The sequence below is a fragment of the Bos indicus x Bos taurus genome, chromosome 10, assembly GCF_003369695.1.
Source record: "Bos indicus x Bos taurus breed Angus x Brahman F1 hybrid chromosome 10, Bos_hybrid_MaternalHap_v2.0, whole genome shotgun sequence".
NCBI classification, from domain to species: Eukaryota; Metazoa; Chordata; class Mammalia; order Artiodactyla; family Bovidae; genus Bos; species Bos indicus x Bos taurus.
The window spans coordinates 66487343-66500455 of NC_040085.1; the positions used below are offsets into that span (position 1 = coordinate 66487343).

Consider the following 13113-nt stretch of genomic DNA (forward strand, 5'->3'; position numbering starts at 1 on the left):
CAAATCAAGGATATAATTGGGAAATTCTCAAAAGAAGAAATATAAATGACCAATAAATATATAAAACTGCATAATCGTATTAATAATAAAAGAAACAGCTATTTTGAAAAAGTGAGAAACCATTTTTCACCTATCAATCTGCCAAAGATTTAAAAGATTAATGGCCAGAGTGTAGGGGAAAATGGCACTCACATCATATGGATAGAAAAAAAAAAGATAAAAATCCTTTTGGATGACAATTTGGAAACAACAATTTTTAAATATATAAAATCTTCAATTCATTCATCTTACTTCTAAGAATTTGAAGGAAAAAAATGGACAATACATAAAGATGGTCATTGCTTCACTGTTTATAATGGTGAAAGACTGGAATCAATTTAAACAAATATCAATAGGGACTGGTTAAATAAGTTACGGTATGTATGCTGTGGAATACAATACAGCCATTCAAAATGATAACATATATTTACTATCAGGAAAAATGTTCATAAAATGTTATCATGAAAAGAAGGCTATAAAACAGTATGAATAATATGACAGCATTTCTATCAAAAGAAAAAAAATCTGTATCTCTGTATATAGGAAAAAAAGTCTATAAGGATATGCACTGAGCACTAATAGTGATTTATCTATGGAATAAAGATATTACAAAAATCTTTCACTTTTTACTGTATAAGTATATGGATATTTATTGCAATGAGCATATATTGATTTATGAAGAGAAAAAAAACACAAAGGGTACTTCTAGTAGGGGAAAAAATTAGCACATCAGATGAGGAAAATACATGAGAAAAACAACTAAATATCAACAAATGAACCATAACAGAGGGATAGAATGGAGAGGAATACATGTGTCTGTATGTGTGTGTAATAATTGCTAAATAAGTATTCTTAAAATATAACAGACACACTACAAGGAAAACTCTTAAGTACTACACCATTTCAAAAAAACTTCCAGGTTGGGGTAACAGAGAAAGAAGAAAGTGAGGAAGTTAAAATACTCTCAAAATCTAATCCTATCTGGATGGTGAGAACAATCGGGAAAGTAATGCCATGGTAGGAAGAACAGAGCATCTTGATGCGGAAGATATTAAGTGTCCTGTTTATAGGCAATAATAGAGTCATACGTAACAATTAAGAGAGCAAGAAAAAGGAAAGATAACAATTGATGAACCAGAAAATACTGTAGAACTTCTAAATTATTATTTCAACTCACTGAAATGAAGAAAAATAAACTGCAAATTTATTCTTATAAATATGAATAATACTTCAGTGTAGTACCATAACATGTTTTCACACTATACTAAACACATGCAGAGAGGGTTGGAATCTTCTCTTTTATCTTATCCCATGAGATAAATCTACTATTTTTGTTGTTCATTTCAATTAATGGCTTAAGGGAAGGTTTAAAAGCAAAGTTCAATATGAAAATGAAATTAATAAAAATTCGCTGCTTAGGATTTTGTCAGTCTTGACACTGTATAATGTTGAGGTGAAAGTCTAAAAAAAATTTTTTTTAAAGCAAAAAGGGTTATTTTTCTACTTGCAGATTCACTACTTAAAACTTGTTCTCGTCTCTTAATTTAGTTTCAAGAAACATTTGAGATTAGCATATTTGTCATATAAGGGGATGTGGTGGGCTGAAAAAAAAAACCCTCAAAGATATATTTATCTCCTAATGCCTAGAATATGTGAATATCACCTTTTATGGCAAAATATGTGATTAAGTTGAGAATCTTCAGAGGAGCTTATAATCCTGGATTATAAGGTAGGCCCTAAATGCAGCCACATGCACATATAAAATATAAGCAGAGGGGATTTTTACAGAGAGAGCAAGGGCAAGAGGAGAGGTAAGGGAAGGGATGAGAAGAGAAGAGGAAGTGCAGAAGGAGGCAGAGATCAAAGAGATGCAGCCACAAGCCAAGGAATGCCAGAAGCCACCAGAAACTGAAAGAGGCAAGACATGGATTCTCCCCTAGAATCTCTGAAATAAGCACCGTACTTGATTTAGACTTGTGGCCTCCAGAACTGCAAGAGAATAAAGTTCTGTTGTTTTAAGCCACTCAGTTTGTGGTAACTTTTATGGCATCCACAGGAAACTATTAAGGTTAATATCAGGGTAATTTCATGTAAGCTATCTATTGACGTCTTTAGACTAATTTACTGCAAGAAACAGTGAGTAATCTACAGGAAGGTATATTTCAAAGGAATCTATTGTTTGGAAAGTTTCAAGAGACCTAAACAGAACACCAAAGGATGACCAAAGCAGAGACCAAAGACAAGATGGAAAGTGAGACATCACCAATATAGAGGGTCAAACTAATAGATTAAATGGATGTTTTTCCACAAGTGGGAAACACGTAGAAATTTACTATGAGCCAAGCACTATGCAAGGAATGGCTATTCATAATCTCATTTAATCCCTACAACTATTCTATATGATAAGTATTATGCAGTTCATCCAATAAGGAAACTGGGACCTAAAACCATGTGGTTAGTACAATGATTTAAAATTTCAAGAGTCCTTGTTGTTTCTACTATTTTATCTTTCATAAAGTTTAGCTTAAGAAGCATCACTTCCCTAAAACATCATTATAGTAACACTATGCCCCTTTTTTTCAACATTCAGAAAACGAAGATCATGGCATCTGGTCCCATCACTTCATGGGAAATAGATGGGGAAACAGTGGAAACAGTGTCAGACTTTATTTTGGGGGGCTCCAAAATCACTGCAGATGGTGATTGCAGCCATGAAATTAAAAGACGCTTACTCCTTGGAGGGAAATTTATGACCAAACTAGATAGCATATTGAAAAGCAGAGACATTACTTTGCCAACAAAGGTCCGTCTAATCAAGGCTATGGTTTTTCCAGTAGTCACGTATGGATGTGAGAGTTGGACTGTGAAGAAAGCTGAGCACAGAAGAATTGATGCTTTTGAACTGTGGTGTTGGAGAAGACTCTTGAGAGTCCCTTGGACTACAAGGAGACCCAACCAGTCCATTCTAAAGGAGATCAGTCCTGGGTACTCTTTGGAAGGAATGGTGCTAAAGCTGAAACTCCAGTACTTTGGCCACCTCATGCGAAGAGTTGACTCATTGGAAAAGACTGATGCTGGGAGGGATTGGGGGCAGGAGGAAGAGGGGATGACAGAGGATGAGATGGCTGAATGGCATCACCAACTCGATGGATGTGAGTTTGAGTGAACTCCGGGAGTTGGTGATGGACAGGGAGGCCTGGCGTGCTGCAATTCATGGGGTCACAAAGAGTCAGACACGACTGAGCAACTGAACTGAACTGATGCCCTTTTTGTCTTATAAAACCACTCCTATCCCCTATCAACTTTTAGAAATGAACACTGTCTTTGTCAACCTCACAATTTAACAAGGCTTAGTTTAGTGAAAAGGTATTTGGCAATGGAGACTTGGGGAGCAGAATGAAGGAGTTATGGAGTCAGAACAAACAGAAAAAGAGAAAGTAAACATGAATTATTAAATGCAGAGAATGATAATATTGGGAAATATGAAACTTCTGAGTCCATAAAAGGACAGACAAGGATAAAAAGATGGTCAAGCAGAAAGGAGATGAGGGGGTAGAAAGAAAATTTAACTAAACAAAGATTAAAATTAAATATTAAAATTCAAAAAAATCAGTTCAGCCTCAAATTTTAATTGCTGTAAAGACAGATTCTCTTACATTAATTTCACGAAAACCTAGGAATAATAGGGAAAGTAAAAACAGATAAAATACAAAACAAAAAAAAGAGAAGACTAAAATTCCATAGTTTGAAGGAACTAAATCTACTGTTAAAGGACATATGCACACATTTTTCTGTCTCTTAATTTTTTCCAAATCTACTCTCACTATCTGCCTATATAATTCCCTGCCAGAGCTTTGCAGCTGGTCCCCACTGGGGCTTAAGCAGACTCCTCTCTGTGTTTCCATTTAAAAATCTTTATTTCAATAGGTGGGCCTAGAGCATCTGCACTTCCAAAATTACCACACAACTGATCCAAAATGATTGAAACAAAATTGGTTTCAAAAATTGCCTTAGGCTGAAAAGAAGATGAAGGCTAACATTTCAGACCTAAAGAAACATTTATCACAATTCTGTGGTCTGTAATAGACTTCTGTGGTCGTAATAGAAATGTTGACAGCTTGTTAATTATAGAAATGCTAGTGCGCATCACTGTTATTCTTTTGAAAGACCTGACAAAAGAGTTTGGAGGGCTTTTTTTTGTTGTTGTTACTTAAACCAAGCCTTATAGCACCTCAAGTCCAATCTCTACTCCCCAAGAGGCAGGATTCAGTTCCATTTTCCTGCTAGTATACAGTGTGATGACTCAGAGAAAAGTCTTCAATAAACCCAGACTCCAACATTCCTGTCCCACAAGGAAGATAATTGAAATCCCAGAATCACATTTGAGATTCAAGGCCTTTTTAGGGTTTGCAAGGGTACACTATTTGACAAGACCCAGAACTGTTTCAATCTCTCTGAGATCCATGAACTAGAATGCATCAAACTTTGAGAGTCACAGCACCAGGAAATAGCATAGAACTGTACACATGGCAGCCACCAATAAATACTCACATGATTCAGGTCCTCATCCTCAAACTCAACAGGATTTAGCCCACCTTCCTTGGGTAGGGAGAGCAAAGTATGTGATAAATAGAGGATTAAATCTGTGTTTTAAACACACCTCTGCCACTGTCTAGCTGTATAATGAAAGTAATCATTTAAACTCTTTGGTCTTCATATTTTATTCACTTGTAAAATGCAGAGGGACTGAGCAAAAGCTTTAATCATTGCTGTCTGTCCCACCAATTACTAAAAGAACACAGATTCCAACATGGTAGAAACCAAACCCCACTTTCTCCAGAAGTATTTCTAAATTTATAAGTATTCAGTCACCATAAGTATCATTTATTATAAATGTTTAAAAGAAACAAAATTACAGTAAGTCTTTAGGAATAGATTTTATTGGTGTGGCCTAGACTTAAGGTGAAATAAAAAGGGCACCAACACCTTTAAAAGTGCTTCAACTCCAGAATAAACAGAATTTTAGCAGGTTTTGTTTGTCAGTGCCCTGATTATTTTGAGTTTCTTTGAAGCAGGGTTTCTTAACCGTGACACTATTTTTTTGTTGGTGGGAGAGGGCCATGCTATTCACTGTAAGATGTTTAGCAATATCTCTGGCCTCCACACATTAGATTCCACTTGTGACAACTAAAAATGTCTTCAGACATTGCCAAATGTCCCCTGGAAGGAGGGAGTATAATTGCCCTCCTGAGATTTGCTACACTGAAGGGTAGCAAAATATGCAAGTTATATGCCATAAAAATTATATTTTTAATGTAATTCTTTCAAAGTATTTTCTGCTAATGAACTGGATTAACTCAGAGAATTCAAAGTATTTATTGGAGGCTAATGCTCCTATTTGATTTTACACTGCTTGGAAGGGAAATTATTATTTATTACACATATAATACATGCAATTAATACATATACATTACATATAATACACACATTAATGTGAATAATGTTTGACTCATGCCAGAAGACATAAACTGATTTACACTCTTTCACTTCATTGAATTGTAAAGTATCTATGTGTATTTTAAAAAGATACTTTGATCTTGGATTAGAAAATGGTCAAAAATAACCTGCTGGTAAAAAAAATAAAATAAAATAGAAAGCTCTAGTTGAGAATTACAAATTAATTAATTATTCTTTCAGTCATTCAACTAATGTTCCATTACTGATAATAAAGTGTTTATAAATGACACGCTAGTTACATTTTTAAGAATAAATCTTTCACATAAGAATCCACGGATACATAGCCCTAAGTAAGCTAATGCTGTGGTGTGGTTAACCCCAAGATTTAGACTTACCCTCACAGAAGCAGAAAAGTGAGAAAAGTGAATTTAAAACCATAGCTTAAATAAGTAGTCTAACTTCTAATATACTCTCTGGCTTAGATACAAATTATCATCCAAACACCTAGGAGCAATCACAAACTGGAGGTCAACACAGAGTTGCATTGTCAGCTTAACATTTTAAAAAACCATTACTGATAATTAATCAATACTTTTAAATGGTACATTTTCCCACATTTAAACTTATAAATATTTCCTTCACTTAACAACACAAGAAATTATGCATCATTTAAAAAATAGATGGGGAATAATTATGGAAATAACAAAAATAGCCCAATCTCTTAAAATTAGATAAACATTTTTTATTGTAATACTTTTTTGTCAGTTAATTTTACAGCACCAGGAAATCGACAAAACATTTCTCAAATGGTGTTTTTTCTTAGGAATAAAAAGAGGCATCTCTGTTCTTTGTTACAGGTGTAAACAGGAAGGACAGGAATGCATGAAAGATAGATTTCCTAACTTATTAGGATAGTTGGTACTTTAGGATACTAAATTAATTTCATAATCTGGAGATCTGGACCACCAAATGCATAAACCAACATATATCTATATGTTTATGGTATCATCTGAAAATCGGAATACTAAGTGCATAAATAGATGAGTGTGAAATTTTAATACTGTAACTTCAAAGACAGTAAACTGCCTTTTTAATCTTAGATTTTTTTTTTTTCCATTATTCTCATCTATCTGCAACACATGGCTTTGAGGCTCAGGAAAGGGAAACAAAAACCTCTCCCCCCAAAGTCAAAATGGACATACACAAAAGGCTGGGACCTCATTGTCAGCCTGTCTGTGACTCTCATATGCAGCACAAAAGTCTTTATCAAGGAATTCAGATGCATTCAGTTACTATATCTGTAAAATCCCTGACTATGTGAATTGTATAGGAAAGAAAACAAAGACGTCATTTATTTTACAGCTTGATTTATGAAAAGTCAAAAATAAAAAAAGAAAGACAAAACAAGACAAGAGAGTAGAAACTAGACATAAGAATGTATTGATCTCTACACACTGGTCTCCACTGGTAAATCTTTCAGCAGAGTGTAACCTGGGCTCCAAGTGTCCCTCTCCTCTAGAGAGCAAAATCATAGAAGGGGCAAAACAATGGGAGACTGGTAAGTGCAAGAAGTCCCAGACCGAATTCTGGAGATTTCTGGTATGAACCTCACAGCTCCCTGGAGGCACTTTGCCCTGTTGCCTCGGAACTGAACAATTAGACACAGAATTTTCCCCGGGGGTGGGAGCAGGGCATTGTCTTCTACATGCTTTTTCCAAATTTTTCTCTATAAAGTAAGTCTCGAGTTTGCAGAAAGAATAGCCATCTAGGGATTTCCGGCGAGAATCCAAGGCCTTTCGAATCTACTACTAACTGCAAACCAACCACAGAAAGTTGCAAACCTGCCCAGATGGGCCCAAAGACTGCTGCTACTCCTTCCAAGTTTCCCGGTCAAGCACACAATAAAAATGGGTAGTGAGTTGCCTGCAAGGTTGGCGCTAAGTCCCCAAATTGGTAAAACTCTTTCCCTCCGCAAAATTAAGAAAAGATCCAGTCTTCACCTAGCAAACCCGGGAACGTGCGCTTCAATCGTGGAGTGGGGTCATCCTCCTCACAGCGGAGTTATTTCTAAGGGAATCCTCGCAGCTTCTCTCATTTTCAGGATGAGAGCTCACAAATTCCTTCCGTTTGTCCCTTCCCAGAATGTAGCTGATGCACGAATACGCGATCGCAGTGTGCCCTAAAGAAATTTATTTCCCTTGAGTTAATAAAATTAAGCGAAGTCCCCTGCGATGGTGAATAGGATGTCCAGACCGTAGACCCGGACCTCCAAACTCTTCTGAGAACTCGCGCGCCCCGGCGCCCAGACGTCGCGGCAGGCGGGGTTCGGACTCCGCGGCTGCAGCCAGCGCCCTTTTCCCGACCCTCCACCGTGGCCAACCTAGGCTTTCGGTCCCATTCGCTCGAGAGCCCCAGATGAGCAGAAGCCAGAGGGGACATCTGGAAATAAACGTTCCCATTTTCTGGATAGGGCACCCAGGCTCCGAAAATTACAAGACTTGCTCACAAAGACTTAGGGTAAGAAGCCGGAATTCATCACTTTCAAATTTTGCAGCAAAAATGCTTGCGGAGGCGCGGTCCCCTGGGGCACCCACAACTTCTGCTAGCCTTCAGCGGCTAGGTATAGAGGTTGGGGCTCCCCTCTGGGCTCCAGAGCTGCAAGGTCCCGCGCACCTTCCGCTTCTTCTGCACGCGGAGGGCGATCTAAAAGCGATCGGCTAAGGAGAGCCCAGAGGCGAGACACCCCGAGAGCGAAAATTAGGAAACCTCTGCAAATTGGAGCGAGGGAGAGTGCTTTTCTTTGCAGTCCAGGAGTGCCAGGAAATAGCCCTCCTGGGGTTCCGCTTCACCCCGACCCCGCCTGCCGGGTTTTCTACACGGCGCACTGTTGGCCCTTGTTTACAATATTCCTCACTAAAAGCTGTCCTTGCGGCGGATTCGGAAGTCTCCTCAAGCTAGAGAAGATTCGTGCTTTGACATTATCCTCATCACCCTCTCTATTTTGCCCCTGCCCTGTCGGATTCTATGAAAATAAGCTCTTAGAAAAGAAAGTCTTTCCATTGAGGCGGCTGGCAATCTCACAGAAATGATGTAAATGGTTGCAGGGCTTTTTTTCTTCCCCTTTGCAATTTTTTTTTTTTTTTTTTGAGTGAACTGTGAAGATCTGTGAAAATAATATCAGGGTTTTCCGTCAGAACGAGCTTTGCCCTGCACTCAGGCGTAGCATGATCTGACCCGACACCTCCAACCATCTGTGCTATCTATCTGCCTTCTGATTTACCAAAGCTGTACAAGCCGCATACAAATTGTACTTGATACTAAAGAAAAGACAGCCGGGCCCAGTCCAGTTCGGCAGTGAACATTCCCATCTGATTCCTTTCTAAGGATGGCCCTCCAAAGACGGTTTTTCCTGGCATTTTGTCGGATTCCCCTCTCCCAATTATTTTCTTCAAACTAAACAAACCCCTATTAAAAGCCAGATGAGATGGTAGTTACTTTTGACCTACTTCTCAGAAAACGGTATGATGAAGATGTCAACTGGGAATCAATAAAGTTATCAATTCAACTGCTGGCCCCAAGCCGCCAAGAAGGCCCTTCCTCTCTTGAGGAGGGATCAGTGCTCAGCGGCTTAAGAAGCACTTTCTGCACCCCATTCTCTATTAGTGTGGTTCCCTCTTCTCTATTTCACTTTTACTGAATTATGGGCCCAAAGGCCAAGTTTAGATTTTCTATCCCCAGCTCAAGAGTTAAATATTCTAACAGAGGGTATGGCAAAATTAGCCTGAAAGAAGAGCAAATCAATACTTTTTAAAAAGGTCTTTGAAATAAGCTTTTAAGTTGCTGTCCTGACCTACCAGTGACTTCTCACTCTAGATGTGGCTATGCTGCAATTTGTTCAAGTCCATTAAACTGGGGAGAAAAACTGAAAAGTATAAACTTGGGGTGTGCAGCGCCCCTTTTGTTGCGAGTGCTTCACTTCATGGTCAGCGCCTGGGTTATCAGAAGTAAGAGTGTCCTAGCTCGGATTTTAAATGATTTTAGGAGGCTTTTGAAGGTGATGGGGGTAGAGTCCAAACTGACCTCTCCTACAGGTCCCAGGTCGGTTCGTTCTGCTTCAGATTCGGTTCCCACTCGACTGCTTTGGCAGCTGGAAAGGCATGCCGAGATGGGTACAGGCAAGAAAAAGGGATGATCCACTTCCCCACCCTCCCTTTTCGTGTCCCCCTTCAAGGTTTCCTGTTTCGTTACAACTAAATTTAGTGAGTTCTCTCAGAGGATTTCGTTTTGGCCCAGTCCTCTTTGTCCTCTGGAGGCCTCTTGACCCAGGCAGCGCCTCGCCCCAAAGTGGATTTCTGCAACATCACCGCCTCTTGCGGGGGGTGGGGGTGGGGGGTTGCAGGGAAGAGAGAGGAACAGGGCTGGGGGTGGTAGCGAAAGGCTGCGGCTCGACTCCCGCCTGTCTTTCTCTCCCATCCACTGGCCCGTCTTTTCCTCCTCCAAGTTCTGCAAAATACTGCGAAGTCCACCGGAGAACGGCGGGCGCTGTCGAGAGCGGGGAGGTGCTGAAATGGCCTGGGCGCTCCGGTCGCAGTCTTGATTGGCAGAGCCGGCCAGTGACTGACAGGGGGTCTCCATGGCGCCCGCGCCGCCAATCCGCCCACCCCAGTAGCGGCGCCGGCTAGCTGGCCTGCGTGCCCCAACGGAGCCGAGCCGAACCGGAGCTGCGGAGTCGGCACCTCCTCCAATCCCTCCCGCTCGCTTGCTCCCTGCGGTTGCGCCGCTGCCCTGGCCGTGCATCCCGGTTGCCCCGAGCCGCTTTCACCAAGGAGAGCCTGGCGCACCCGGCCGGGTCCGCGGGCATCTGCTGCGTGTCCCGCTCCGGACTCAGCGCCTCCGCTGTCGCCGGCGCTGCCTCGATGTTCCAGCTGCCTATTTTGAATTTCAGTCCCCAGCAAGTGGCCGGGGTATGCGAGACTCTAGAGGAGAGTGGCGACGTGGAGCGCCTGGGTCGCTTCCTCTGGTCGCTGCCTGTGGCCCCTGCGGCCTGCGAGGCGCTCAACAAGAATGAATCTGTGCTGCGCGCACGAGCCATCGTGGCCTTTCACGGTGGCAACTACCGCGAGCTCTACCATATCCTGGAAAACCACAAGTTCACCAAGGAGTCTCACGCCAAACTGCAGGCGCTGTGGCTCGAAGCTCATTACCAGGAGGCTGAGAAGCTGCGTGGACGGCCCTTGGGGCCGGTGGATAAGTACCGCGTGAGGAAGAAGTTCCCGCTGCCGCGCACCATCTGGGACGGCGAACAGAAGACACACTGCTTCAAGGAGCGCACGCGGCACCTGCTGCGGGAATGGTACCTGCAGGACCCCTACCCCAACCCAAGCAAAAAGCGTGAGCTCGCCCAGGCAACCGGACTGACCCCTACGCAGGTGGGCAACTGGTTCAAAAACCGCCGGCAAAGGGATCGGGCAGCTGCAGCCAAAAACAGGTCGGTACCTATAGACCTCCGAGCCTTGAACGCACTGGGGTGGGAGCCGGTGACCGCAGGCCTGGAGACTTGGATTCCGCAGGAATTGGGATGGGATGGAGGTCTTCGGTGTGAGCTCACTGCGTTCTGGGATCCTGGGTGGGGGTTTCCTTCCGGGCTCTGGATTCCCCACCCTTTCTGTCTGGTTTTCGACGCCTGGGGGTCGCTCCTGAAGCTGGTTCCAGTCACCATACCAAGGCTACAATGAGAGGGAGAAAGAAATAAAAATTAAAACCCCAGAAACAACTAGAGATCGCAAGGCCCAAGGTTAATTCTTGTCAGCCTAGGCTGAAGCTCCTATTATTTATTAGGTGAAGCCTGGCTTGTTAGCAGTGAGGCAGTTTAGTATTGTCATTTTAAAGTCCAAAGGCATCCTTCTCTAACACTTTGAAATTTCTAACTTACGTTTGAAGAAGTGCAAAGTCGAGTTCTGCTCTTCCTATGGGTGGGCAGCTCTGTCTCAAACAGCAAACTACTTGGCAGAGGTTTTTCATTCCCCAGTGTGTGGATCTCAAATACTTTGGCCAAGAACCCAACCTCTTCTCCCAGGCCCAAACCCTCCTGGGAACCATCAGGCTGCCCTTTCTGCCTCTAGTTTGGGGCAGACTTGGCCTCCGGGGTACTGGCACAGAGGTGGGCCCAAGGCAGACACAAGCTGGGAAAGGGGCTCCTGGCCCAGAGTCTCATCTGTCCTTGTCACTGACGTCTCATTTATCCTGACAGTATTGTAAATCTCCCAAAGGTGACCAACAACCAGGAATGACCTTGTGAGCACAGCATCCCAAAGAGTGGGAGACAGGGAGCCAAGAAAGGACTAAGAAGGACGATGGAGCAACCACAAGGCTCCCAGAGCAGTGGCCAAAGGCCTCCTGCCCAGCCTCTGCCCGGGTCAGAGGGAGAGGGGCTGACTGCTGGGCTTAAAGGATGTGGACCAAGGGGTGGGAGTGGGCGGGAGGTCGGTGGCTAGTTTTGCGCAGTGACCAGTTTCTTTTCCTTCCCGGTAGACTTCAGCAGCAGGTCCTGTCGCAGGGGTCCGGCAGGACGCTAAGGGCCGAGGAAGAGGGCACGCCCGAGGTGCTGGGTGCCGCCGCCAGCCCGGCCGCCAGCCTGTCCAGCAAGGCAGCCACTTCGGCCATCTCCATCACTTCCAGTGACAGCGAGTGTGACATCTGAGTTGCCCGCCAATTATATTAAGAAACAGAAATCGGCGTATAAAAAAAAAAAAAAAAACGAGACAAATAAATGAAAGAGAGAGAAAAAGGATGAGAGACCAAGCAACCCAGCGAATCCAGGTGGCCAGGGACCCGCGGGCTTGGTTGCCATGTCCGCCCTATGCCTGACCTGCTCCACCGGCGCCATCCGGCCGCTACCACAGGGGCCCGCGGTGAGGCCCGACCCAATTACACGTCCTCTTGCTTTGCTTTTTCCCAAGGATTTTGCTGCAAAGATGCCTCCAGAACCTGAACTGCACGCTGAGCGCCTCCCCTGAATCTCCCGTGGGTATTTCACCGTGAAAGGACGCTATTATATATGTATAACTTTTGCTTTAAAGTTTTTTTTTAAACAAAACATATATATGTTGTTTATTTACTTATTTAAGAGACTGCGTGGTAGGTTTCTCTGTATGGAGAGAATTTGCTGTTTCAAAGGGCGCAGGGTGGAGCCAATCGGTTGTGTGAAGAAGTCAAACAATAAAAACCTGGTGAGCAACCTTTCTTAAGGGAGCTGCTCTCAGATTCCTAAAAAGAAAACTGAGAGATCATTCTCTTCACCAGGCAGGGGTCCTTGTGCAATGGTCTCAGGAAGTCTTCTCTATGTCTTTTGCCTTTTCTGATGTTTCCTGCTATATTTTTAAAACAGTCCAAGGTAGGTCCATAACCACTTCCTTGTCAAATTGTATGCATGTGTGTATGTATGTATGTAAATATGCATGTATGTGTGATATATTTAAACCTAGAAATTGGCAACATAATTACCCCCTGTAAGGCAACTCCCTATGTTCCCAGAACAAGTGACTAACTATGGCTTGTCCACTTGATAGTCACTCAGCTTTCAAGAACAGTATCAAAAGCCAAACTCGACTTAAAAGT

At 42.7% G+C, this 13113-nt stretch overlaps 1 protein-coding gene across 1 annotated transcript; it reads left to right on the forward strand.

Annotated features, from left to right (window-relative positions):
- Positions 1-9785: 9785 nt before the first annotated feature.
- On the forward strand, positions 9786-12744 carry SIX6 (SIX homeobox 6). Its single transcript, XM_027554251.1, has 2 exons — positions 9786-10984; positions 12028-12744. Exons 1-2 carry the CDS (start codon positions 10413-10415, stop codon positions 12194-12196), a joined length of 741 nt encoding a protein of 246 aa, XP_027410052.1. The 5' UTR covers positions 9786-10412; the 3' UTR covers positions 12197-12744.
- Positions 12745-13113: the final 369 nt, after the last annotated feature.